At 40.1% G+C, this 27,501-nt stretch overlaps 1 protein-coding gene across 4 annotated transcripts in view; it reads right to left on the bottom strand.

The window, feature by feature from the left end:
• The window catches only part of LOC139473907 (uncharacterized), a 94,199-nt gene that overhangs the window by 50,357 nt on the left and 16,341 nt on the right, over nt 1-27,501 (bottom strand). For 2 of the 4 annotated variants that reach the window (XM_071256715.1, XM_071256722.1), the window contains exons 2-7: nt 24,960-25,085; nt 18,013-18,056; nt 15,878-15,952; nt 14,121-14,252; nt 7,230-7,305; nt 144-208 (exon numbers count right to left, since the gene is read on the bottom strand). In XM_071256715.1, the coding sequence (XP_071112816.1) occupies nt 144-208; nt 7,230-7,305; nt 14,121-14,252; nt 15,878-15,952; nt 18,013-18,042 (378 nt within the window). In that variant the 5' untranslated portion in view covers nt 18,043-18,056; nt 24,960-25,085. Of the gene's footprint in view, nt 1-143; nt 209-7,229; nt 7,306-14,120; nt 14,253-15,609; nt 15,645-15,877; nt 15,953-18,012; nt 18,057-24,959; nt 25,086-27,501 lie in introns of those variants that run through there. The other 2 variants (XM_071256730.1, XM_071256747.1) reach the window with 2 other exon arrangements.

Genomic DNA, 27,501 nt, shown 5'->3' with positions numbered 1-27,501 from the left:
GCAGCGCGTACAGACTTCCGCATACATGCCATGTAAGTGCAGCGCGTCCAGACTTCTACTATGCCACCTGGTGTTCTGAGGCACACCAAACCCTGCCTACAGGACAAATGTTTTCCTATGCTACAGAAGGAGATGATGCTTACCTGATGGACATACAGATGGGCAGCTTGCTCAGCTTCTAACAACAGGCGATTATTCTCAGCAATTTCTGAAAGATATAAGGCATAATGTCCAATAAAATTCATCAAAAGCATTTTGAAAATCAATTTATACAAGCAGCATTGAAGATAAAAAAAACACAAAGTCATAAACAATCCCATTCCTTAAGAAAATAACTTGAAGTTTTTTCTGTGAATCCTTTTATTGACTAATTGACAGTCACCTAGATGTCAGAGGAAAACCGTAAGTGATGCAGGTTTAGACGTTTACTATGATTGTGGGTTTGGTGCTACATAATCAGGCAAATCTGTACCCTTCACCCACCAGCATGCCTCAGAGATGCTACACAGAAAATAGTCGCAACACAAATCAAAACAATACTCTTGAGTTCTCACAATTGTATTGACAACTCACCAATGGCCTCATTAATCTCAATTTGTTTCCCTGGCTTGTGAGGGTATCAAGTTTATTTTTAACTCCTGTTCAAAATGAAAACTATACACTGTTACAACAGTGGTAACATGTATTATGCCTAGTATTATATCATGCTAAGTATGCCCTCAGTCTTAGGCACTGCAATTCGCTGCGCAGAGTTGTGTCCCTTGGGCATGCCAGCAACCTATGATCATTAATTCAAAGACTGATTAATCCTGATTATGTTTCTAGTAGCTTTGTCAGCACCATACACATCCCTTGGGTTTCACCTGTATCTCTTTGGGCTTTCCTCCCACATCAAGTCGACACGCCATGATATAACTGGAATAATGCTCAAAACGGCGTTAAATCCAACTCACTCACTCATGATCTGCTATGGCAGTTAATGATTTACTACCAGCAAAATAAGAGCACATCGGAACTCTCTTAGCATCTTGTTTACCATATGTGGGTTAGAACTGTAGAATTATAAGACATTTGGTCATAGTTATTTACTGAAATAGTGCCAAATACCAAATCCCAGATATACTTGGGCAACATCAAAGCACTAAAAAACATCTTTCACTTGAAGCACCTCACAAAGGGCAACTGGAGAGGATCGACTCAGTGCCAGATCTATCTTCCACTCTCTTTTACAGAACACTTCACAACTGAAAACACGAAATCGCCAGACTGGCATGAATGCTCATTACTTTATTCGTTGCCAAGTATGTGTCTCTGTAAAAAAGTTGGTTTTCTGAACCAAACATTAGCTCCCACCTATATTTGTTACAGAAACTCTTTGTCAGTTACCCATAACCATGTTTTAGTTGATAAAATAATAAAATGGTGATCATGGAAATTAATCATAATAATTATAACAAAAAAAAGACACAAAACTCTAATCGGTACATATAAAAATATTAACTTCTAACAACATCACCACAATAAACAAAAATGGTAGCATTATAAGTACAAAATTACAAAATGACCCTAGAAACACATTGGTATAGATCTCGCTGTTAGGAATTGCTCACAATTGATAAGAAGATATTATGCAGTAAACACAACAATGAAAATAATCAAGGCACACCCAACAAGAAACAAAGATGCATGACACACACACTGAGGATAACAACATGTACAACAACACAACTGTCATGAGAAACAACGCATGGCAACATTTATTGACAGATAATCACAACATAGTAGTACACATTTTTAAGGTTTGACCATGGATACCATTTACAATCACTGAAATCACTGAATATAAATAAAGGTGACAAAACCCTTTTCAAAATCATACTAAATCTCTTAGAGTCAGGTGTTCACGAAAAAGTGAGCATGTCCTGCCCAAACAATGACACCCATCACTAACACATACAAAAGCAAGTCTCTGTGCTCTGAAAAACATAGGAACATTTGGCACAAGTGTAGAAATAGAGAATCTCAATGATGTTGGAAGATAAATAAAATCTCACCCTCAAGTCTTTTGATATCAAATATAACACAAGTTGATAAAAGTGTTGATATATTTGATATCAAAAGACTTGAGGGTGAGATTTTATTTATCCTCCAACATCATTCTTCCAACTTTTTCAGTTTGTAGAAAGTAATAAGCAGTGTCTTAAGTGTAAAAAGTACTGCTAACAGCTTTAGTAATAGATCCATTAGTGATGTCATTTGATTGTGACGTCATGGATACCAATGACGTCACAATGGTCTGGAAAGCATTGTGATGCAATTTCATTGCAGAGATATTTACAATGTAATCTCACCCAAGGATATCTACTGTGGGAGCCAGTTTTGAATGATATATGTACATATGTACAAACAATATTCAAAAATATTATCTGGATTTCTTGTGGATTCATGCATTAAACTTTTGGCAACTATATTCCTCATGATGGAAACTGCCATAAGAATACTGAAACCAGCATTTGATTACCACAGTCCTTAGAACAACTGTGTGATGTGCATCTCTAGACAACCACAACCTGTAGATTTCATCTAGAAGATATATTTTCAGATGCATCGCCACCCAACCATTTCCATAATTTTACTGTGATATGAGTGCCACCCTTTGTGAATATCAGGGAGGTTTTCAGAAGCACTCTCTTCATGTCCTTGCCTGCACCATAATCTGTCTTTTAAGTACAAGGTAGTCGTTCTTACTGAATGTGAAGCATCACTATCCAGGCCTTGCCTGCAATATTATGAGACTTCTCAAGAACATGTCAGTCACTCAGAAGGGGCGTAGGGACAGCCAAGGGACTAAAGTGTTCGTTCGTTGAGTTCGATTCCCCACATGGTACAATGTGCAAAGCCCATTTCTGGTGTCTCCTGCCGTGACATTACTGTAATATTGCTAAAAGTCACTCACTTTTGAACGTGAAACCTTCATTTTCAGAAGTTTATCTTAAGAGGACCATGGGCAACCCTCAGTGAACATGACATGAAGGACAACCATCCAGTCACTCTTGGTGAACATGGTGGTGCCATTACTGCCCAGAAGGACCAGCATCTGGTTACTCTTGGTGAACATGGTGGTGCCATTACTGCCCAGAAGGACCAGCATCTGGTCACTCTTGGTCAACATGGTGGTGCCATTACTGCCCAGAATGACCAGCATCTGGTCACTCTTGGTGAACATGGTGGTGCCATTACTGCCCAGAAGGACCAGCATCTGGTTACTCTTGGTGAACATGGTGGTGCCATTACTGCCCAGAAGGACCAGCATCTGGTTACTCTTGGTGAACATGGTGGTGCCATTACTGCCCAGAATGACCAGCATCTGGTTACTCTTGGTGAACATGGTGGTGCCATTACTGCCCAGAAGGACCAGCATCTGGTCACTCTTGGTCAACATGGTGGTGCCATTACTGCCCAGAATGACCAGCATCTGGTCACTCTTGGTGAACATGGTGGTGCCATTACTGCCCAGAAGGACCAGCATCTGGTTACTCTTGGTGAACATGGTGGTGCCATTACTGCCCAGAAGGACCAGCATCTGGTTACTCTTGGTGAACATGGTGGTGCCATTACTGCCCAGAATGACCAGCATCTGGTTACTCTTGGTGAACATGGTGGTGCCATTACTGCCCAGAATGACCAGCATCTGGTTACTCTTGGTGAACATGGTGGTGCCATTACTGCCCAGAATGACCAGCATCTGGTTACTCTTGGTCAACATGGTGGTGCCATTACTGCCCAGAAGGACCAGCATCTGGTTACTCTTGGTGAACATGGTGGTGCCATACTGCCCAGAATGACCAGCATCTGGTTACTCTTGGTCAACATGGTGGTGCCATTGCTGCCCAGAAAGACCAGCATCTGGTTACTCTTGGTGAACATGGTGGTGCCATTACTGCCCAGAAGGACCAGCATCTGGTCACTCTTGGTGAACATGGTGGTGCCATTACTGCCCAGAATGACCAGCATCTGGTCACTCTTGGTCAACATGGTGGTGCCATTACTGCCCAGAAGGACCAGCATCTGGTTACTCTTGGTGAACATGGTGGTGCCATTACTGCCCAGAAGGACCAGCATCTGGTTACTCTTGGTGAACATGGTGGTGCCATTACTGCCCAGAAGGACCAGCATCTGGTTACTCTTGGTGAACATGGTGGTGCCATACTGCCCAGAATGACCAGCATCTGGTTACTCTTGGTGAACATGGTGGTGCCATTGCTGCCCAGAAAGACCAGCATCTGGTTACTCTTGGTGAACATGGTGGTGCCATTACTGCTCAGAAAGACCACCATCCAGTCACTCTTGGTGAACATGGCTGTGCCATTACTTCTCAGAAAGACCACCATCCAGTCACTCTTGGTGAACATGGCAGTGCCATTACTTCTCAGAAAGACCACCATCCAGTCACTCTTGGTGAACATAGTGGTGCCATACTGCCCAGAAGGACCGCCATCCAGTCACTCTTGGTGAACATGGCTGTGCCATTACTTCTCAGAAAGACCACCATCCAGTCACTCTTGGTGAACATGGCAGTGCCATTACTTCTCAGAAAGACCACCATCCAGTCACTCTTGGTGAACATAGTGGTGCCATACTGCCCAGAAGGACCACCATCCAGTCACTCTTGGTGAACATGGCTGTGCCATTACTTCTCAGAAAGACCACCATCCAGTCACTCTTGGTGAACATGGTGGTGCCATTACTTCTCAGAAAGACCACCATCCAGTCACTCTTGGTGAACATAGTGGTGCCATACTGCCCAGAAGGACCACCATCCAGTCACTCTTGGTGAAGATGGCAGTGCCATTACTTCTCAGAAAGACCACCATCCAGTCACTCTTGGTGAACATAGTGGTGCCATACTGCCCAGAAGGACCACCATCCAGTCACTCTTGGTGAACATGGCAGTGCCATTACTTCTCAGAAAGACAACCATCCAGTCACTCTTGGCGAACATGGTGGTGCCATTACTTCTCAGAAAGACCACCATCCAGTCACTCTTGGTGAACATAGTGGTGCCATACTGCCCAGAAGGACCACCATCCAGTCACTCTTGGTGAAGATGGCAGTGCCATTACTTCTCAGAAAGACCACCATCCAGTCACTCTTGGTGAACATAGTGGTGCCATACTGCCCAGAAGGACCACCATCCAGTCACTCTTGGTGAAGATGGCAGTGCCATTACTTCTCAGAAAGACCACCATCCAGTCACTCTTGGTGAACATAGTGGTGCCATACTGCCCAGAAGGACCACCATCCAGTCACTCTTGGTGAACATGGCTGTGCCATTACTTCTCAGAAAGACAACCATCCAGTCACTCTTGGCGAACATGGTGGTGCCATACTGCCCAGAAGGACCACCATCCAGTCACTCTTGGTACACTTGTGGGCTCAATGCTCAGAGGCATCAAACTTTCAAAAGTCTGTCAACTGCCAAATATGCCAGGCTTCACTGCTCCCATTTTAACAACTAGATCACCATGGAGTTCATTCCAAATCAAGATGCCAACTTAAGGATGTCTCCTTATATGTTTCTTGTGATCAGAGTGAAACTCAAAAAATCATCTTTGATGTGAAGAAAAGCTGCACATGATCATAGTCAAAAAGTCAAGTAATCAGAAATATCCAATCATTTCAGACCTTGTATTTCTTTAAGTGAAGTGATAATGAGTTGAGCTTCAAAGTACATCTGTTGTGTGATCTCCCAGTTCAATTATGCCACATGGAATGCTGTGACCAGTCCCATTGCACCATAAAGATCCTACGAAGATCTATTTTAAGAAAACGTTAAATACCTTTTAATACTGACAACCAAACTGCCAGCCATAATATTTAACACCTCTGCCTGCAGCGATTCTTTTTTCTAGACCACTGGCTAACATTGGCTTTTAATACACAGGATTCATGAAGAGAACTGTGAGAACCATATGAACGTGTCACTGTGCCTGTTCTTGTCAAAATGCTGAAGGACTCAATGTGCAGATGTATGACAATCAAAGCAATATCTGAATGAGACACTTTCAGTTCATGATCATAGAAGCCATCAATGCTCAATGTTTTTTGTCAGTTGGACCTATTTCCTGTTATAGATGGCGACCCAAATTGGAAAAGTAGAATATGGGTCTAAAACAAGGTGAAGTGAGGTGAAATTGGGTTAATGTCGCGTCCAAGAATGCACTTTTATAGCGACGTGCATTGTGGTGTGTTTTGTGTGTGGTGTGTGGTGTGTGTGTGTGATGATGCCGATTTATAGTGCTAACATATTGAGATACCTTGCCGCAGTTTAACATGAATTCCCCACTCAGACACAGAATACTGATCCCGAGCCGACCAGTCCTTGTTTTAACCCCTTAATGCAGAGCGTCAGACAGGGTAACAGCAAGTACCATCTTTTGACATCTTTTGGTATGATTCGGCCTAGGATTGAACCCCGGACCTTCTGCTCTCTGGGCAGACACTCTACTACTTGACCACAAGGAGATTAAGGATAAGCATGACAGAGTGATAGTCAGCTGCAGGACACACCAACTACACCTTCAAATGTCATGTCAAGATGAGTAACATTTGTAAGCATGAATGAGTGAGTGAGTTGGGTTTAACGCTGCTTTTAACAGTATTCCAGTTACATCATGGCGTGTCAGCTTAATGTGGGAGGAAAGCCCAAAGTGATGCAGGTCTCAGACATTTACCACTTGGGTGAAAGACCACAAGCGCAGGTGTGGTGCTGACAAACCTAGAAACATAATCGGGGCAAACAGGGATTCAAATCTACAATCACAGGTTTCTGGCCTGCCCAATGGGATGCAATGTGAATCGCAATGCCTTGGACGACTGGGCCACCCGTGGCATGACATCTTCATGATCTCGAATACATATTAACCAAGTTAACAGTTCAGTCATCTTAAATACTGACTGTTACACATCACATTCTTTGATTATCAGGAAGTTAGAAATACATTCATGACGGCGTAACAACTGGGTGTACTCATCTGCTATAATACAAATACTACTTCATACAATTACTTCATACAGTGACGACATGACAAACTGAACAACAGCAAGATGAACAACATAAACTGTAAGAACTGGTCCTTTACATGGAGCTGGGTCTTGGGAGGAAACTAAAAACTTGCAACTGCCAAACAGCAAGGAACTAAATGATAGCATGGAGACATTGAGCTTACGTTGGGCAGCCCCTACAGCTTCCTGGTAATCGGCTAAAGCAACCCGGTATGCTTCAAATGCCTTCTTATATTCCTCCTGCAAAAAAAAGAGTGGTGACTCACATGTTTATGCTACCTCCCATAGTTCCAAGACGAAAACTGTACAGATCTGGACCACAACAGACACAAATGTACACATAACAGAATTAGTAAAGCATTATCACATTCTGCACTATACCGACATGGCGATGACGTTGATATTCATCATATCTAAGGATCATCCAGCATCTTCTAGTATCTTCATCTGTTCCTTCTAAAGAACTGGCCCACAACATAGATACATGCACTTTGCGCTGCATGCTGAAGGTGTTAATGAATAACATATACCTTCTTCCCTCTGCATGGAGACAGTCTGTTCTTGGGTTAAATATATTTATGAAAGCATGGTTTGAAATTAAGCAAGTCAAGGGGTCTTGTTGTAACCCTTTTTTGAAAACTTGAAGATTGAAATGGTCTTTAGATTCAAATACAACAACAGCAAAACTCAAGCGACCCCTTAATTTCAAACACTGGCCAAATATGCTGTTAGTACATGTAATCTACATAGAAAACACAATGCAATGTGTAATATTTAATTTGACAACACAGCTATGTTAGCATGGTGATTTTATAAGCACTTTTCATATAACAGTATATCAAAAACATAACATATTTTGAAATACATCGGACATTGGTCCACAGAATATTGTTTGACATGAGACACAGTCCCAACAAGGGGCAAATGTATGTAGTTTTCATGTAGTCTTCATCATACAGATACGCTGCTACAGAACATGCATCTTTTTGCCATACATGCATCTTTTCATCTTTTTCAACAGCATTCCGTTCTGTGGTACAATGTATTGCTTGTGATGGATTATATGGTCTCCTTGACAATATGTACTTTGACCTTCACTCCAACATTTCATTCTCAGAAATGGGCTCACATGCAACAATATCAACTTGTGATGTCCTTGTTCTCCTCCTCACATTTTAGGGTTCATTGAGTCTATTCCAGCCAATGTTCACTGGCAGTCAGCTGACGGTGCTAGTTGGGCAGGATAGATCCAGGTATGCACATTTACTTGACCCTGTAAAGACTCCCTAAAGCCGATTTGCCTTCATGCTACTGGGAATCCAACTCCTCCGTTGTGGTCAGTTTCCTGAACATGCAGTTAACCTTTCATCAAGTCGACAAAAATGAAGATCGTGACAAAAAGTGGGGTCATATTTTTAAAGGAAAGCCACAAACCACTTGGTGGTCCCTACTCTCAACATGGCTTGTCAAGGTGCATGTTCAGATTGAATTTTTATTTTTTTTTTTCTTAATGTGCATTCAAAGTAATTTCCAATTTTGGTCAAAAGGCATCCAAAACATAAAGCTAACCACTTCATTTGGATAAAGCAGTCAGTATGGGACGATGTTTGGCCCATCGTGACAGCACAGCTGTGATTGGCTGATAACAAATATGGGAGTGTCAGCTGTTCCCTCCTCCCTGTTCATATGCCTTCTTTTCCCATACTTTGTTTCAGCAAAAACCTCAATTGCTTCTTCAGACACTTGACACTACCGCTGTGTTTATGACTTCCTAACATGGAGTGAGTGAGTGAATTGGGTTTAACGCCGCTTTTAACCTCCCAACATGGAATAGAAGACTTTGCCCATTGGTAAGCCAATCATAAGATTGTTTATAAATGACAAGAGCCAATCAGACAGCCTGCTTTACATGTCAGATACTGCAACAAAGCTGCTAACGATTGAAATGTCATGGAGTCGGATCCCGATCCATATTTACATCTTACAATCACTTGCTGACCAGTATAAAAATGTAAATACCTATTGACAATAATAGATTTCTAGTGATGTAACCTGTAAATTGCCTTTAAACACGGTAAATGAATTTCTGCTGAACATTCACAAAATGAATGCAAATTTACCACATCAAGATTTTATCAATGAAGAAAAACATTTCCTGCACTGTCATATGTTGATGTAATGGGTTATCACCATCCAACTAGTATTGCAGTATCATACTAACCATGCAGTCAGTCATTAGTACACATATAATCAGATGCAAAGTGATGACAAAGAATATTGTATATAATCAAAAATGGCTAAACAAAACAGAAACATAATTCAAAAATCAAATTAAAAGGCAGTCATATTTCTTAAATACTTGCACATACAAAACTTGAAAAACAAAGGCTGTTGTGTTTGCATTTGATCATTTATCTTTAAATTTCAAAGAGTGAGTGAGTGAATATGATTTTATGCCACTTTTAGCAATATTGCAGCAATATCATGGCGGGGGACACCAGAAATGGGCTTCACACAATGTACCCATGTGCGGAATCGAACCCGGGTCTTCGGCAAGAGAAGCAAACGCTTTAACCACTGGGCTACCCGACCACCCTTCAAAGGAAGGGCTTTGCTTACTGTTATATGCATGATAGGATGTGGTTGAATAGTCTGCCATTCATCCCATGGAAACAATACCCTAATTCAAAACTGCACTTTAAGAAATGGCAAGCACCCATAACCTAAGTATTACTACATTCTGGGGAAAAGCTGTTCCTGTTCATTCTACTTATGTACAAAATACAAACAATTAAACCCTTTATCCAATCTCTAAATTCTCGGCTAAGAACCTCAGTTCACTGTACGATTCTGACTATTATAAGCATGTGTTTAAGACTACTATCAAATAGTGATGACACCAGATGTTCGCAAAAATGGGAACAATGTCCTAGGTAACTGAATGTTCAGATTGGATTCCTACCTAACATTAACAAGCTGATGATCCTTTCATACCCTGGATGAGATCTTATAACAATTGACTTTAATAATATGGAAATATCTGTGTACTACACTGAAAAAAGTAATTAGGTTGAGATATGTTTCTGGGGAGGAAAAGTGGCCATCATGCTCACAGATGGAAATAGTTTCAAACGATCTTCTACAAAAAAAAAATTGTAACAAAATTGGCTTCTTAAATAAACTTATTACTCACATGGCAAAGATTATCAGCCTTTGGCAAACTGTTTAAGGTTTCAAACTGGACAGAACAGATATCAAACTGCAATAAATGATACCCTGTGCCATTGGTTGATGAACCATAAAATATTCTGATTGTAATTTTGAGCCCATTTATTGAATTGATAAATTTTACACAAGTTTCATTTTGTTTGGTGATATACCTTTCAAACAATTGCAAGCAAAAAAGATCTTTATGACATATCTGGTTATTGAGTTTTTTTATGAACAAATAATTTAAACATTGATATTATGAAGACACTAATATTGTGCATTTTCTATGCAGAGATAAAAATTAACATGCATTAAGTTGGATAATCAACAAGTCAGTTTAAGCCATAATGGACACCATATCTCAGAACATGGTTTATGTTTAGAATGTTCCTTCGTTTGCCAGATGAAACAGATGAAAGGAAACTGTCAGTGATGTAGGGTGTCCTTCATGATGAGTCATTCATAGAGACACATTTACCATGAGTGCCAGGGGTATAGAGTCAGAGTGAGTTAAAGTTTAACGTCACATCGGCAATATTTCAGCCATATCGTGACGAAACAAAAGTAGACATTAACAATATACATTAAACTGTACAGAATTCTGCCGACTCCAAGGGTATAGAAGCTGTATTAGATGACTTAAAAGCCAACATGCCAACCAACAGCTTTGCAAAACCTTCTTGCACTGTTTTAGGAAAAGCGGCTTTATCCAATTTGGTCAGCAACACTTTTGTTTTTCAACTATAATAACATCACAGGATTGTTTCAAATAGATTATCATCATGTCAAAAAACTTTATCAACAAGATTTGTATGTAAGTCTCTGACATACAATTCACTGAGCAATGTCATGGGCAGGAGATGTCAGGCCACTATCGATTCCATTGGGGGACATACACATAATTGATGTAAGCTGACCTTCACTTATGTACCGATAACTGATATGACTACAATCACCAAGTGTTCTCTTCAAAAACATTGTGGCTCAGTACCTTGTACGGTTCCTTGTACAAATGTATTTTCCTACCTCATTCAAATCTGGATTTGCGTTTCTTTTCTTGAGGAGTACATATTCATGTATCAGATACACACATGTTGTAATGCACTTCACCACAAAAATTCTCACCTTCATGCTCACTCAACACACACAAGTATATTCATGTATCACATTCACACCTGTGTAACTCACTTCATCACACAAACTTCTCACCTTCATGCTCACTCAACACACAGAAGTATATTCATGTATCACATTCACACCTGTGTAACGCACTTCACCACACAAACTTCTCACCTTCATGCTCACTCAACACACACAAGTATATTCATGTATCACATTCACACCTGTGTAACGCACTTCATCACACAAACTTCTCACCTTCATGCTCACTCAACACACACAAGTATATTCATGTATCGCATTCACACCTGTGTGTAACTCACTAACACATATTATATATCACATTCACACCTGTGTAACTCACTTCAACACACAAACTTCTCACCTTCATGCTCACTCAACACACACAAGTATATTTATATATCACATTCACACCTGTGTAACTCACTTCACCACACAAACTTCTCACCTTCATGCTCACTCAACAGACACAAGTATATTCATGTATCATATTCACATGTGTGTAACACACTTCACCTCACAAACTTCTCACCTTCATGCTCACTCAACACACACAAGTATATTCATGTATCGCATTCACACCTGTGTAACTCACTTCACCACACAAACTTCTCACCTTCATGCTCACTCAACACACACAAGTATATTCATGTATCACATTCACACCTGTGTAACTCACTTCACCACACAAACTTCTCACCTTCATGCTCACTCAACACACACAAGTATATTCATGTATCACATTCACACCTGTGTAACTCACTTCACCACACAAACTTCTCACCTTCATGCTCACTCAACACACACAAGTATATTCATGTATCGCATTCACACCTGTGTAACTCACTTCACCACACAAACTTCTCACCTTCATGCTCACTCAACACACACAAGTATATTCATGTATCACATTCACACCTGTGTAACGCACTTCATCACACAAACTTCTCACCTTCATGCTCACTCAACACACACAAGTATATTCATGTATCGCATTCACACCTGTGTAACTCACTTCACCACACAAACTTCTCACCTTCATGCTCACTCAACACACACAAGTATATTCATGTATCACATTCACACCTGTGTAACGCACTTCATCACACAAACTTCTCACCTTCATGCTCACTCAACACACACAAGTATATTCATGTATCGCATTCACACCTGTGTAACTCACTTCACCACACAAACTTCTCACCTTCATGCTCACTCAACACACACAAGTATATTCATGTATCGCATTCACACCTGTGTAACTCACTTCACCACACAAACTTCTCACCTTCATGCTCACTCAACACACACAAGTATATTCATGTATCGCATTCACACCTGTGTAACTCACTTCACCACACAAACTTCTCACCTTCATGCTCACTCAACACACACAAGTATATTCATGTATCGCATTCACACCTGTGTGTAACTCACTAACACATATTATATATCACATTCACACCTGTGTAACTCACTTCACCACACAAACTTCTCACCTTCATGCTCACTCAACACACACAAGTATATTCATGTATCGCATTCACACCTGTGTAACACACTTCACCTCACAAACTTCTCACCTTCATGCTCACTCAACACACACAAGTATATTCATGTATCGCATTCACACCTGTGTAACACACTTCACCTCACAAACTTCTCACCTTCATGCTCACTCAACACACACAAGTATATTCATGTATCGCATTCACACCTGTGTAATGCACTTCACCTCACAAACTTCTCACCTTAATGCTCACTCAACACCCAAGTAAATTTCACCCCTTCTCCATGTATGTTTAATTCTTTTAATTGGACTCGTGAATCACGTAATTTCGATAAGAAAATATTTAGGGGGGATGTGAAGATATATGTCAATCATCTCGGTAGAATGACAACCAGCTTCCATTTTGTAATATTGTGTACAACATCTTTGTTTGCTCATAAATCACTACAAAATGAGGCAAATGGAAGTCAAGATTTAATCTCAGAGTACAGGAAAAGACGTTTTAGCGATGAGGAGTTTTCAGAACCCCAATAGGTGGCTACTCGACCTCAGGTTCAGACACTTAGTGGCTTCCCCCATTTAGTTGTAGGCCAGTTACCAGTTAGTTTAGAGAAGGGCCAGTGACTTTTGTAAGGATCAAGCCCTGCTGGCTACTTGCAAATGTGTTGTAAAATCTACCCCTGCGTATCACATCAAGTTATCACACCATATCACATCAAGTTATCACCTTCAAACATTAAAACACACCATATCACATCAAGTTATCACCTTCAAAAATATAAAACACTCAATATCATATCAAGTTATCACCTTCACACATGTAACACACCATATCACATCAAGTTATCACACCACATCACATCAAGTTATCACCTTCACACATGTAACACACACCATATCACATCAAGTTATCACACCACATCATATCAAGTTATCACCTTCAAACATAAAACACACATTACATCAAGTTATCACTTCCACACATATGTTACACACACCATATCACCTCAAGTTATCACACCACATCATATCAAGTTATCACCTTCAAACATAAAACACACCATATCACATCAAGTTATCACACCACATCACATAAAGTTATCAACTTCAAACATAAACACGCCACATCACATCAAGTTATCACCTACATGCTGTCAACACACAACCAATAGTCACACACAATGTGTCAGCTCACCCTATCAGCTTCATACTCAGCAACATAGACTCGCTTCTCTTCGTCACTGAGACCTCTCCACATCTGTCCAATGATCTGACTGGTCTCCCATACTGGAGCATTGGGACGGTCAACTTTCACCTTCTCCCATATCTACAATGTACAACATTTCATGGCTCACCCCAACACAAACAGAGACTTTGTGAACACAAGGCGTGTAAAGATCGAACAAGAAATCTTACAGTGTTTCATATGCATTTCATAACTATGCTACCGTCAGCACGAAATTTTGCTGGTAAGTTTCATTTTAGCCTTTTGCATCCTTTTCCAATAGTGTACTGTTTGTCCAATAAGTGAGTGAGTGAGTGAGTGAGTGAGTTGGGTTTAACGCTGCTTTTAATAGTATTCCAGTTATATCACAGTGTGTCAGCTTAATGTGGGATGAAAGCCCGAAGTTATGCAGGTCTCAGACGTTTACCACTTCGGTGAAACCCACAAGCACGGGTATGGGGCTGACAAACCTAGAAACATAATCGGGGTGAACCGGGATTCGAACCCTCATAGGTTTCTTTGTGCCAATGAATAAACAATCACAACTGTATCTGTTTCATTGCTGTTGCCATGCCATCTGTGCTCCTGTATAATTATTTTGGCAAACTATGGTCTCATTGTGTAGGGCCTATGAGAAGCGCCATGCTTACAATGTTTGACAATATTACCAAAATAAAAGTAAAGATATAATGTCAACACTAGAAAATAAGCAGTCTCAATGATCCACCGAAACAGATTCCATTCAATGTAAAAGGAAAAAGTGAGGTGGAAATCTAATGAATGGATCACTGAAAATCAGTGACAACACCAGATGTTCATGAAAAAGGCAACCAAAAACAATAATTCATATGTCTGACTGATGTATATTGAAAGAATGGAAATCCATTGTTATTCCACTTTATGTTTTAGGGTAATGTTCTGTAAAACCTAACATTAACAAAATAACTGCAAACACAAAGGTCTACTGTAGCGGGAAACGTACACTTCAAATGGTGGACAAGGATCGACAGCCCTTGAATTTACCAGCCACGTACATGAGAACAGAAATGGTGTCTTATCCAAGGAGTTATCATATTCCACTGACATAACAAAATACTAGCTTCTAAGAGAGCCTGAGATATAGAGTGATGGGCTACAATGTACCTTCTTAGAGAACCTGAGACAGGATGTGATGGGCTACAATGTACCTTCTTAGAGAACCTAAGACAGGAGTTGATGGGCTACAATGTACCTTCTTAGAGAACCTGAGACAGGATGTGATGGGCTACAATGTACAGGATGTGATGGGCTACAATGTACAGGATGTGATGGGCTACAGTGTACCTTCTTAGAGAACCTAAGACAGGAGTTCATGGGCTACAATTTACCAGATGTGATGGGCTACAATGTACCTTTTTAGAGAACCTGAGATAGGATGTGATGGGCTACAATTTACAGGATGTGATGGGCTACAATGTACCTTCTTAGAGAACCTGAGATAGGATGTGATGGGCTACAATTTACCGGATGTGATGGGCTACAATGTACCTTCTTAGAGAACCTGAGATAGGATGTGGTGGGCTACAATGTACCGGATGTGATGGGCTACAATGTACCTTCTTAGAGAACCTAAGACAGGAGTTGATGGGCTACAATGTACCTTCTTAGAGAACCCGAGACAGGATGTGATGGGCTACAATGTACCTTCTTAGAGAACCTAAGACAGGATGTGATGGGCTACAATGTACCTTCTTAGAGAACCTGAGATAGGATGTGATGGGCTTGCTGGGAGGACGGGGAGCTACAAGCATGTGAGGACCAGCCTGAAACAGAAAGAACAAAGTTATATCTACACAAAGTCTTCTACTAACTAGAGAGAAAATATCATAGCAACAAACAAACCGGAGAATAACAAATATACATGAAATAACCTGATAAGAACATGTTAATAATATGCTTTTTATTTACTGAAGTTATTCAAAGATATGGCTTTTTTCAGCTTTCAAACAAATCAAACAATACACAATACAATACATATTTCCAATGTCAAAAACCAAAATTACAGCCTGGGGTCCTTTACATTCAGTAGAAGCTCCTCGGGCATGTTGAACATCTCTAAAAGTCTTTACATATCTATCTTTCGTTTTTGTCTAATCAGAAATTTATCTTAGATTCCAACGTGCCCAAGGCAGACAAACTGGAAAAATGTCTTCTCTATTTTTCAAAATTATATTGTTATTTTTTCAAAATTCTTAAATTAAGAGGTATTTTAACATAGCATTCAAGCACAACTAAGCACAAAAGCCTCTTCCTCTAATTTGGTCCTTTTGTAAATGAAATACAAAGTACCTCAGCAAATTCAAGGCATTTGTTACAACTACCGTATATCTATAAAGCAACGTCACATATAAGGCGACCGACCCCCCTGTACAAGCCTTCAAAATCAATGCTAATTTTAATACACAGCCTATAAAGACATAATAATGTATGAGTAATTGTTTTATTGCATTTTATGCAGTGGGCTTTTGGCTGAAACTCAGCCACTGAGCAGGTCTAGATAAATAGCTACTGATATCATCAAACTTCAAAAAAGAAATTTGGTTTTGAAGTGATATTTACATTTGAATATTTTAATATTGATAAAATAAGTCATAAAAGTTGAAATAATCTCATCTACAATGCCCAGAGATGACTGCAAATGATAAATGCAGTAGAACATTCATCTGACACAGGTCATGGAATACACTTCATCTGCCAATTCAGAGGTATTTCCACAAGAGTAAAGTAGGTCAATAAAACCATGTCAAGATAACCAGTCTCAATAAAACAGGAAAAGATGATCATATGTATAGAGCCTAAAAATAGCTATTGAGTGAGGGAAACTCACAAAGGTGAGGATGTTCGACGACTGTTGCCATTGAATATCTGACATAACACATGTGACATCTACTGGCATCTACTGGCATCTACTGACATCTACTGGTAGACAGGGACAGTTACTCAGGATATGGACATGATGAGAAAATAATATTAAAAAAACACTCTTTTCATCATGAAGATTAAAAATATCAAAACCTGTCACTTGATAAGTTTGACGTAATCTTTTCCTGAGCCTAAAGTAAAATTACTTTTCTAATCCTAGTGTCAGGTACAAATCTTGAAAATGACATGCATCTTTTCTCAGTTGTGAACAAAGCATTTGGTGGAGCAGGTCGTATATGATGAGAGTGTAAATACAGCCAGCGTGACAGGACTACTGCCTCCATCACCAGAGCCAATATCTGCAGGGATCACATTCACGATGAATAATGCAGTTACTTAGTCATGCCTTACAACAATATTTGCACAAGGTGATGTTTGCCTTGAAAAATATTGAATAATGTAAGCAGGCAAATGAAGAGATCTCTGACATTCCCACAAATGGAATGTCAACACAAATGTCCTTGGCATCTGAAAATCTCATGTACTGATATGGCATTATTCCGAAAATGTGAAGTCGGTATTTTCAAAATTGATTTTCAAAATTGACTTTCAAACACATGTGTTCATATAATATTCACACGAGTGAAATAGGGATAAACACACATAGTAAGAATATAAATTGCATTTTCTTCACAATAGCATTAACATTATTAAAACATGAAAAGACAACTGAAAGTTTCACATTACTGGTAAACCAGATACCTCAGGTACAGAAGCTCACTTTAATAGGGTGAATTAACACCTAAGTTACAAGTTTCTTCTTGCCCAAATCAGGATGCCCATTTTTTTCTAGACAGAAGCCATCCAACATTTAGTACAACACAAACCTAATCCAAGGAAACATGCATGCTAATTATCATGGAATGGACCATCTTGTAATTAAATAATTTCAACCAATTACCTGCTGTTGGACTTGAATTGAACTTGGCATTGATAAACGTCTCACTGGAATAAAATGAATCAGTGATGAGAAAACCTTTTGCTGTGTGAATATTAGGGCTGGGACGGGTAACTCGGGTACTCTGGTCGGGTGGGTTCTGCGTAGAACCAGGGTACCCACAGGACTACTCGGACCTGTGGTTAGTTTAATGACAAAAATGATCTAGAACTCTATGGTTACACTACAAGTCACTAATGTTTGAATTTTTTCGGACTATGCACCCATTCCTTCTCATTTATATGTTTGAGTAAAGATAAAACATCAGTCAACTTCAGTGTATGCATGACAAGATTGTGTTATATGTGAATCTAAATTAATTTTGCCAGGGTTAAAGTCAAACCTTTCCCAATAAGACAGTTTGTACCTATCTCCTGAGACCTACAGCGGGTACCCGGGTAGGGTCGGGTAATAGTGGGGTGGGTACCCGAGTAGTAAATTTAGACTCGTCCCAGCCCTAGTGAATATAGTGAGCAGGGATGTAATGAGGTGTTTTAGAGGCCAACAGTCGGTCCCAATGATTAGAAAACCTAGAGCTGTGTGAATATAGTGAGCAGGATGTAATGAGGTGTTTTAGAGGCCAACAGTCGGTCCCAAGATGAGAAAACCTAGAGCTGTGTGAATATAGTGAGCAGGATGTAATAAGATGTTTCAGAGGCCAACAGTCGGTCCCAATGATGAGAAAACAGAGAGAGTGAGTGAGTTTTACGCCACTTTTGGCAATACTCCTGCAATACACCTGAAATGGGATGATAGATGAATGATGGATGATGATGGAAGGATGATGGAAGGATGATGGATGATGATGTATGACTGATGATGATTGATGATGATGGATGATGATGGATGATGATTGATGATGATGGATGATGATTGATGATGATGGATGATGATGGATGATGATTGATGATGATGGATGATGATGGATGATGATGGATGATGATTGATGATGATGTATGATGATTGATGATGATACCATGACACTGTTTGCTTCAGGGATTGGCTACTGCATTATCCTGATTTGCCCAAATGTAAACAATACCATACCCATCATACGCTACCTCTTGTATCTGGCTATGCATCCTAACTGTATTGCTGCTGTATTGAAGGTGTGCAAACATAAATCAAGGTTGATCTTGTCAAACTTCACTGTAAAACCAGGCTTTGCATATTATAACTTCAGATTTATGTACATTGCTGACATGTTTCATATCAAAAGACCAAGGCAGACAAGTATGTCCAGGAAGCTATAATACTGCATGGAATAAATCATTCAACATGTACAACCGACATGTAAGGATAGCTGACTAAATGCATGCTTTCTGTCCTGACTACTCTACATTGCGGCCTCACACAGCAGTGCATAACTTACTGTTACCATAGGAACTTAAAACTAAAAACGCCTATAAGAATAATTTTAACTTCTTAAATTTGAAATGTTCTGTTTTTCTAGGACTCATACCTTTCAAAAATATGAAAAGGCCAAATCAGGGGATAAAAGAGTCCAAACTGACAATCATGAAGGACAGATGAGGCAACAGTTCTGTTTACAACAAACCCTTCTTATGTTGTAGGGGCATATCCATGCAATACCGTACACATCCTTATGTTCCACGTACTTACAACTGCCACACCCCTTTTTGTTCCCTTTTACCACTTTGTAATTCCAATAGCTCCACTGAGCTTCTCCTTCCTTACAAAAATGAATGTGTAACATGTTCCAACATGCTGACAGGAGTTCTCAAATGGTCCTATGCAACTTAATTATGCAAAGAAACTTTCCTGGGATCTAGTTCAAGAATCTAATTTTAGCTGATAACTGTTCTGAGATTATTCGATGACAATGTTTGAGAACATCAAATGTCATAGCAGAACCAAATCACAAAATATGTAAAATCTACAATCTGTTTTATCAAATTCCCAATTCAATTGATATCAAATAAAATTAGCAGGTTCCCATCAGCCTATGTGAGTCGTATGAGACAACTTAACATATCCTGTGGCTGGTGAAAATGTGGGTTAGAATCAGTGTTCAGAAACACATGCTTGTCGCAAGAGGAGGACTAACAGGATTGGGTGGTCATACTAACTGATTGGTTGATGCATGTCATCATATTCCAAATAAGTAAAAAAATGCTCATGATGTCAACCACTGGACCATCTGGACCAGACTTGACTATTAACACACTGCAGTAATAAACCTGGAATATTGCTGCGTGTAGCGTTAAATTAAAAACATCAATCAATGGGGTGGTCAGGCTCAGTGACTTGATTGATAGCACGCCAAATTTATGATTGGTTTATCACTGGTTTGTCTGATCCAGACTCAATTATTGACAGGCTGTTGTCCTGCAGTTAGAATATTGCTGAGAGTGGAGAATAACAACACAAAATCAACACAAAAGCATGATGAACTGTAGGGGGTATTTCTTTGGTTATCTTCAATCATTGGTTGAAAACAATATCGCCAATGGTGGCATGTGGTCCTTCACACAGTACACAGGACACAAATCAGGTGAAGTTAAGCAAAGTCTGTGGCGGAGAAACCTTGGATGGGTGACTGCATTTCAGCAGCTTGGCTCCTGTGAGTTTCTAGGGCTTCAGTCCTGCCCCACACTGAAGCACATGTGACACATGTAGCGTCTCTTTGGGCAAGTGACTGTTCGAAATGTGCCTCTGTTCACCCAGCAGTGAATGGGTACCTAGTAGGATGAGATGGCAGTGGATGCTAACCTTCTAGCGCCTAACAGGCAGCTTAGGTTGTATACTCCCCAGGGAGCTGAGAATGATTCTTGAGTGCAGTGACCAGGGTAATAATGGCCCTTTGAGCATGCAACTAAGCGGTGTGCGCAACATAAATAGCCTATTATTATAATATCTATTTTAATAATTGTGTCACATATGAGTAATCATGATAACCATGATAACAGGGTGTAGCACTTGCTTATAGAAGTCTCATGTGAATAGGATTGATCAAACTAGCTGTGTCAATGATCATAACAGAGATTTGGTGGAGTTTGATGAAAAAATACTGAACGGTTTATGAGTTATGCTCCGGAAACGAAACGTGACGGACGTACTTATGGACCGACGGGGGATAATTAAGCTGGTTCAGTAAAAGAAACTTGGTAAATCACTTGGCATCAAAATTAACTGATAAGATGAAGATGTACTTCAGCACAACTTGGGCCATCCTGCACACTGGTTACCATAGCTAATGGTTTTGAAAATACAGCGTTGACAGCGACTTCTAAATCCATACTGACATATCAGGAAGGTGAGGTGAAATTGGGTTTAACGTCGCGTCCAGTCAGTATACTGACTCCTAGCCGACCAGTCCTTGTTTTAGCCCCTTAATGCTGAGCGCCAGAAGGGTAACAACAAGTACCATCTTTTAACTTCTTTTGGTATGACGCGGCCGGGGATCGAACCCCAGACCTTCCACTCTCTGGGAGGACGCTCTACCACTAGACCATGGAGGCGGTCTATATCGGGAAGGAAAAGACAAGCATGATCTTACATCGTCTTTTGGTATTAAACTGCCTGGGATCCGCTGACCTTCTACTCCCCCGGCAGATACTATATCCACTAGAACATGCAGCAGTAGAAACTGACATTTCAGTCCTCATAATGATAACATATAGATAACACATAGTTTAGCCAGGACTATAGGACTAGGGCCAATTTCTAAGGCTGTCATGGCGATGGTCTATCAGGGATAGAAACTAACACATTTCAGTCAAAAGTCCTTTCAAAGACAAATACATATACATGCAGTGTTTTACCTTGACATACAAAAGTGGGGGTCCAGGAGACCCCCAATAATTACTTTTAAGGCAGGCAGTATGAGGGTCCTGTAAAGTAATGCGTGTAGAGTACCGTACATTTAGATAATTACTTGCCTGGAATGAATCAATGATCATGTGGACAGTGGTCATGATGGACGAAATAATGGACACCTATAACTGCTCTTGATGCACTGTAGGTACAATGAATATCATTGTGTACCTTCAGGATGCAGTATATTCTTTTCTGAGTCCTTTATCTAGGCTGCACATTTGTGCATTGCGTAAAACCCTGTAGATGCATCCAAATTTTAGCAATTACTAGCCCTACAGACATGTTACACATTATCAAGTCTCGTTGGGCCCATGGGACTATTGTTCTAGTTCAAAATGCTGATTCTGAAATTTCTACCACCTTTTTTCAAGATAATGCAAGTTGTTTCAGGGAGCTCACATTGTACCAATGCCAACTATCACCTCTTCTTCCCCATTACTTGACCTCTGTTGAGTGACATCTGTGAGGTCAAGTACGGCAGAGTGAGTCAGAACATAAACATGGCTGCCAAAATGTCTAGACTGGCTCCATGATTACCTGGCAGATAAAAGGCTTATCCATTTAACACAGATCAGTGACTAAAGATACAGGAAAGGCCAATTACCTGTTAGACTTATGATAGACATATTTATGTCTGGCATACTTATGTCAAATCTTTCTTTCCATGCATACTACTCATAAGAAGTTCAAAGAACACCCGATTCTTTCGTATTACTATAGATGATCTGTCATGGTATCACAGATTAAGTATAGCATTATGAAAGAATTGGGTGTTCTTTAACTTGTTTGTTCGTTTGTTGTTTAACGCCACACTCAGCAATGTTCCAACTATATGATGGCGGTCTGTAAATAATCGAGTCTTGCCCAGACAATCCAGTGATTGACATCATGAGCATCGATCTAGGCAATTGGGATTGACATGTATCAACCAAGTCAGCGAGCCTGACCACCCACTCCCGTTAGTTGCCTCTTACGACAAGCATGGGTTGCTGCAGACCAATTCTAACCCGGAATCTTCACGAGAGTTTAATTTCTTTTGAATAGTATATATTATCAAAAGGAGCTTCAAGGTTAGATCACTTGCTAACTGGACTGATACAGTGTCCCACTGGACTGACACAGTATCTCACTGGACTGGCACAGCATCTCACTGTACTGACACAGTATCTCACTGGACTGACAGTATCTAAATGGACCGACACAGAATATATCTCACTGAACTGACAATATATATCTCACTGGCATGACATAGTATCTCACTGGACTGACACAATATCTCACTAGACTAACACAGTCTCTCAATGGAGGGGCACAGTAACTCACTGGACAGACACAGTATATATCTCACTGGACTGACACAGTATCTCACTGGACAGACACAGTATATATCTCACTGGACTGACACAATATCTCACTGGACAGACACAGTATATATCTCACTGGACTGACACAATATCTCACTTGACAGACACAGTATATATCTCACTGGACTGACACAGTATCTCACTGGACTGACACAATATCTCACTGGAATGACACAGTATCTCACTAAATTTCTAAAGAACACATACAATACACCTTTAACCAAACTTCTCACACAGTACTTCGATCCCTCTTTCAACAAGAGCAACAACAAATCAGACAACAAAGAGAACATGAAACTAAATACATTCTTTTTTTTATAAATTTATGGGGAATGGTAAAATAAGGTTTGTTTTCAGTAAACATACCAAATATAACATTTGGTGCTGTTTTCGCCACTGAAATCGTGTGCTGTTTTCGCCATGTTGCAGCAGCTTTATCTCCTGGTACTCCACTCTCAGTGTGTATTCCAGGACAACATGGATGAAGCCAATGTTTGTGTTACCAGACAACCATGGGGATTAGGTGCCTGTAATGTGTGACTGTTATAAAGCCCCAAGGTCATAGCCTAGACACCATAATTTCCATTGCTTCTAGACCACTGTGGTATATATGGAGAAGTTACTGACTGCACCCTACAATATACAGCATTGGTTTGCCAAGCCTAGACACCATGACTTCCATTGCTTCCAGACCACTGTGGTATATATGGTGAAGTTGACTGACAGCACCCTACAATATGTAAAATAATCGAGTCTGGACCAGACAATCCAGTGATTGATATCATGAACATCGATCCACACAATTGGGATACAATGACATGCATCACCCAAGTCAACGAGCCTGACCACCTGATCCCGTTAGTCGCCTCTTACGGCACAGGTTTCCACTGTGGTGTATATGGTGGAGTTTACTGACTGCACCCTACAACAAACACTGTGGTATATATGGTGGACCATGGTCACTGACGCATTTATCATTCATACTTCTATGTAAGTGTTAACATAATTACTCGCCCGTGAAGAGATCCCCCAATACAATAAGCTTGCATAATACAGTGTTTAATACCAAAGCGTGTGCTTATGTACAATAGGGACAAGGTTCGTGAACAAAAATTTAAAACTTTCAACATCCTTTGACTAATTCAACGACACTTTGTGTTGAGATGATAAATCACAGAGGAACTTATGCTGTCGCTAGGCTGACATCACATGGCAATATTTTTCTTTGGTGTATTATGCAACAAATTTTCACAAATTACATCATAGGTTATTGTGACATGACTGTAAACGTTATGGCGCAGGACCCTGTTCCACAAGGCGATCGTAGCGCTACGATAGGTTTGTGGAAAGGATCCCTGAATTCTAAAGGTAGGCTGTTGTAAGCTATTAAATTAATGTGCGTCAACTTTTAATGTGTTTGAAGTAATAATTTGTTCATGTCATTTGGATTATGCTGTGGATCGTGTAGATGTTGGCCTATTCACACACAACAGTGAAATTATTTTCAGAAAGTTATGAACAAGTAATAAATATTATACTAAACTCGCTTCCGTATAATTCCTTTCGCTTGTTAGATAAAGAACTATTCACTCATTTCATAAACTTGGTCCCACATCAATGCAGATGGGAGCTCATTTATTATTCTGTGTGTATCAAGTATATATTTTCATTCAGAAATGTAAATTGTAACTGCATTATAAACAATACCTGTATGAGTTTTACACCAAGTTAGAACAAAGACTGTTTGTTCCACCACCGGGCTTGGAGGAGGACATAGTGGAAACTGCCTTGTCCGCGATCACTGGGGAATGTTGTGCCCTTCTTGAGTTGTGACTGAAACAAGGTTCAAATCAAAGTGAGTAAGTGAGTGTATAAAACATTGTTCAAATTGGAGAGAGTGCAAAGGACAAGGTTCAAATGTGAGTGAGTGAGTGAGTGAGTATGGTTTTACGCCGTTTTTAGCAATATTCCAGCAATATCACAGCGGGGGACACCAGAAATGGGCTTCACACATTGTGCCCATGTCGGGAATCGAACCCAGGTCTTCGGCGTGACGAACTAACGCTTTAACCAGTAGGCTACCCGACCGCCCCGGTTCAAATCAAAGAGTGAGTGAGAAATACAAGGTTCAAATCTGAACGAGTGAGGGAAAGACACAAGTTTCAGATTTGAGTAAATTATAGGGACACGGTTTCAATCTGAGTGAGTGAAAAAACAAGTTTCAAATCTGAGTAAGTGAGTGAAAAAAACAAGGTTCAAATCTGAGTGAGTGAGTGAAAGAAGCAAGGTTCAAATGAGAGAGTTCAAATGAATGGGGTTCGATACTGTTGACAGCAATTCATCAGCATGCTTGGTGGTTTTGTGAATTGGTAAGGTTTAATAGGCTAAAGGTGATGTAGTGATTAAGAGGTATCAAATATTTGATAAGCCATCTCTAAATAACAACACAGTGGGATTATCTGATAAATGAAAATTCAACCATATAAAGTCAGCTGTTCACTGTGAACAGCACTGTGTGATGACGAGTTGCATATTGTCATTTTAGTTGAACTAACATATTTTTCACTCAAATACAAATGGGACTGACAACAATGACGATCCTGAAGTCATAATTTAACATGAACACCAGAGAACAATCAGTCTTGATTACCCACCAAAACCGATCCCAGTGGGTGTAAAAGGCAAATAGTGATCAAAATTATATGACTGGATGATTGAAAATCAGTGATGACACCAAGCGTTCCCAAAGAGTAAGCTAAACACTAAACCTGCTGAAGAATGTCCATAGTACTGTGATGAATCCAACATCACCCACTGTGTACACAGTTAATCAATGACTGTGTGTGCCTATTGCCCTGTTGGTCGTGGTATTTTTATAACTACTAAGACAGCAATACACCAGCACTGTGGACTGCCCATTATGTTCTTCAATGTCCGCATCACAATGGACATTTGCTTGCTGCATGGTTGGAGCAAGGACTAGGTGAGGTGAAATGGGGTTAAACATCGCGTCAAAGATTATTGCACTTATATAGCGACCTGCATGTACGTGTGTGTGTTTGTGTGGCTGCTTGTACTAGTCCGGACTGATGCCGATTTATAGTGAGTGAGTGAGTGAGTGAGTGAGTGAGTGAGTGAGTGAGTGAGTGAGTGAGTGAGTGAGTATGGTTTTACGCCGCTTTTAGCAATATTCCAGCAATATCATGGCAGGGGACACCAGAAATGGGCTTCACACATTGCACCCATGTCGGGACGAGCGAACGCTTTAACCACTAGGCTACCCGACCGCCCTGATGCCGATTTATAGTGCTAGTTCACTGAGATACCATGCCACAGTTCAACATGAATATCCCACTCAGACACAGTATACCGACTCCGAGCCGACGAGTCCTTGTTTTAGCCCCTTAATGCCGAGCGCCAGACAGGGTAACAACAAGTACCATCTTTTAACGTCTTTTGGTATGACATGGTGCAAGGACTAAAGCATAGCGAGACAAGTATATGGACACAACTATCACAATACACAGCAATCGAATTTCACACTAATCTGAGGCTACTAAATTGTACCTATGAGATTTGTTTGTTTTTTTGTTGTTCAATGCCACATCAGCAATATTCCAGTTATATGACGGCGGTCTGTAAAATATTCGAGTCTGGACCAGATAATCCGGTGATTGACATCAATCACCCAATAATGGCAGTCGTCATTGACAAGTAGCATTTGAGGGCTGTGATTTTGAACTACATCTCAATGCTTCAATTTTGCCTAAAATTGGATCTGAATAAAACTGACCAAAAATGGAAACACAAAAAACATGTTTGTCTCGTTGAAGCAGGGCTAGGTCTCCCTGGTTACCTCAGAGAATAAAGTCCATCTTGGCCATGCACTTATTGCCCATTAAAAACCCATGAAAGCCAAGCTGAACCAAACCAAATAATGTTTCTTCTATAATTCTAATCATTTGAAAAAACCCTCTGATCAATACTAGGTTCTTATTATTTCATTCCACCAGTAGTCAGGGGATCTTAACTCTTGCTCACCCAGTTTTCTGTATTTCCTGACAAAAATCATTACGTAACTTAGCGTTTATTCCACCTGAGATGCACAAGTTACCATGTTGAACATAAATGTCACATTTCTTACACATGAATGTCAGGGTGACAAGCATGCACATCGCAGTTCTGTCGCCAGTACCAGCTATAAGCAGAAATTCACTAGAATTTTGTACATGCTGTAAGGACAAGTAAA

The sequence above is a fragment of the Haliotis cracherodii genome, unplaced genomic scaffold, assembly GCF_022045235.1.
Source record: "Haliotis cracherodii isolate W230 unplaced genomic scaffold, xgHalCrac1.p SCAF_1, whole genome shotgun sequence".
Taxonomy (NCBI): domain Eukaryota; kingdom Metazoa; phylum Mollusca; class Gastropoda; order Lepetellida; family Haliotidae; genus Haliotis; species Haliotis cracherodii.
This window is presented reverse-complemented; position numbering and strand designations above follow the sequence as displayed.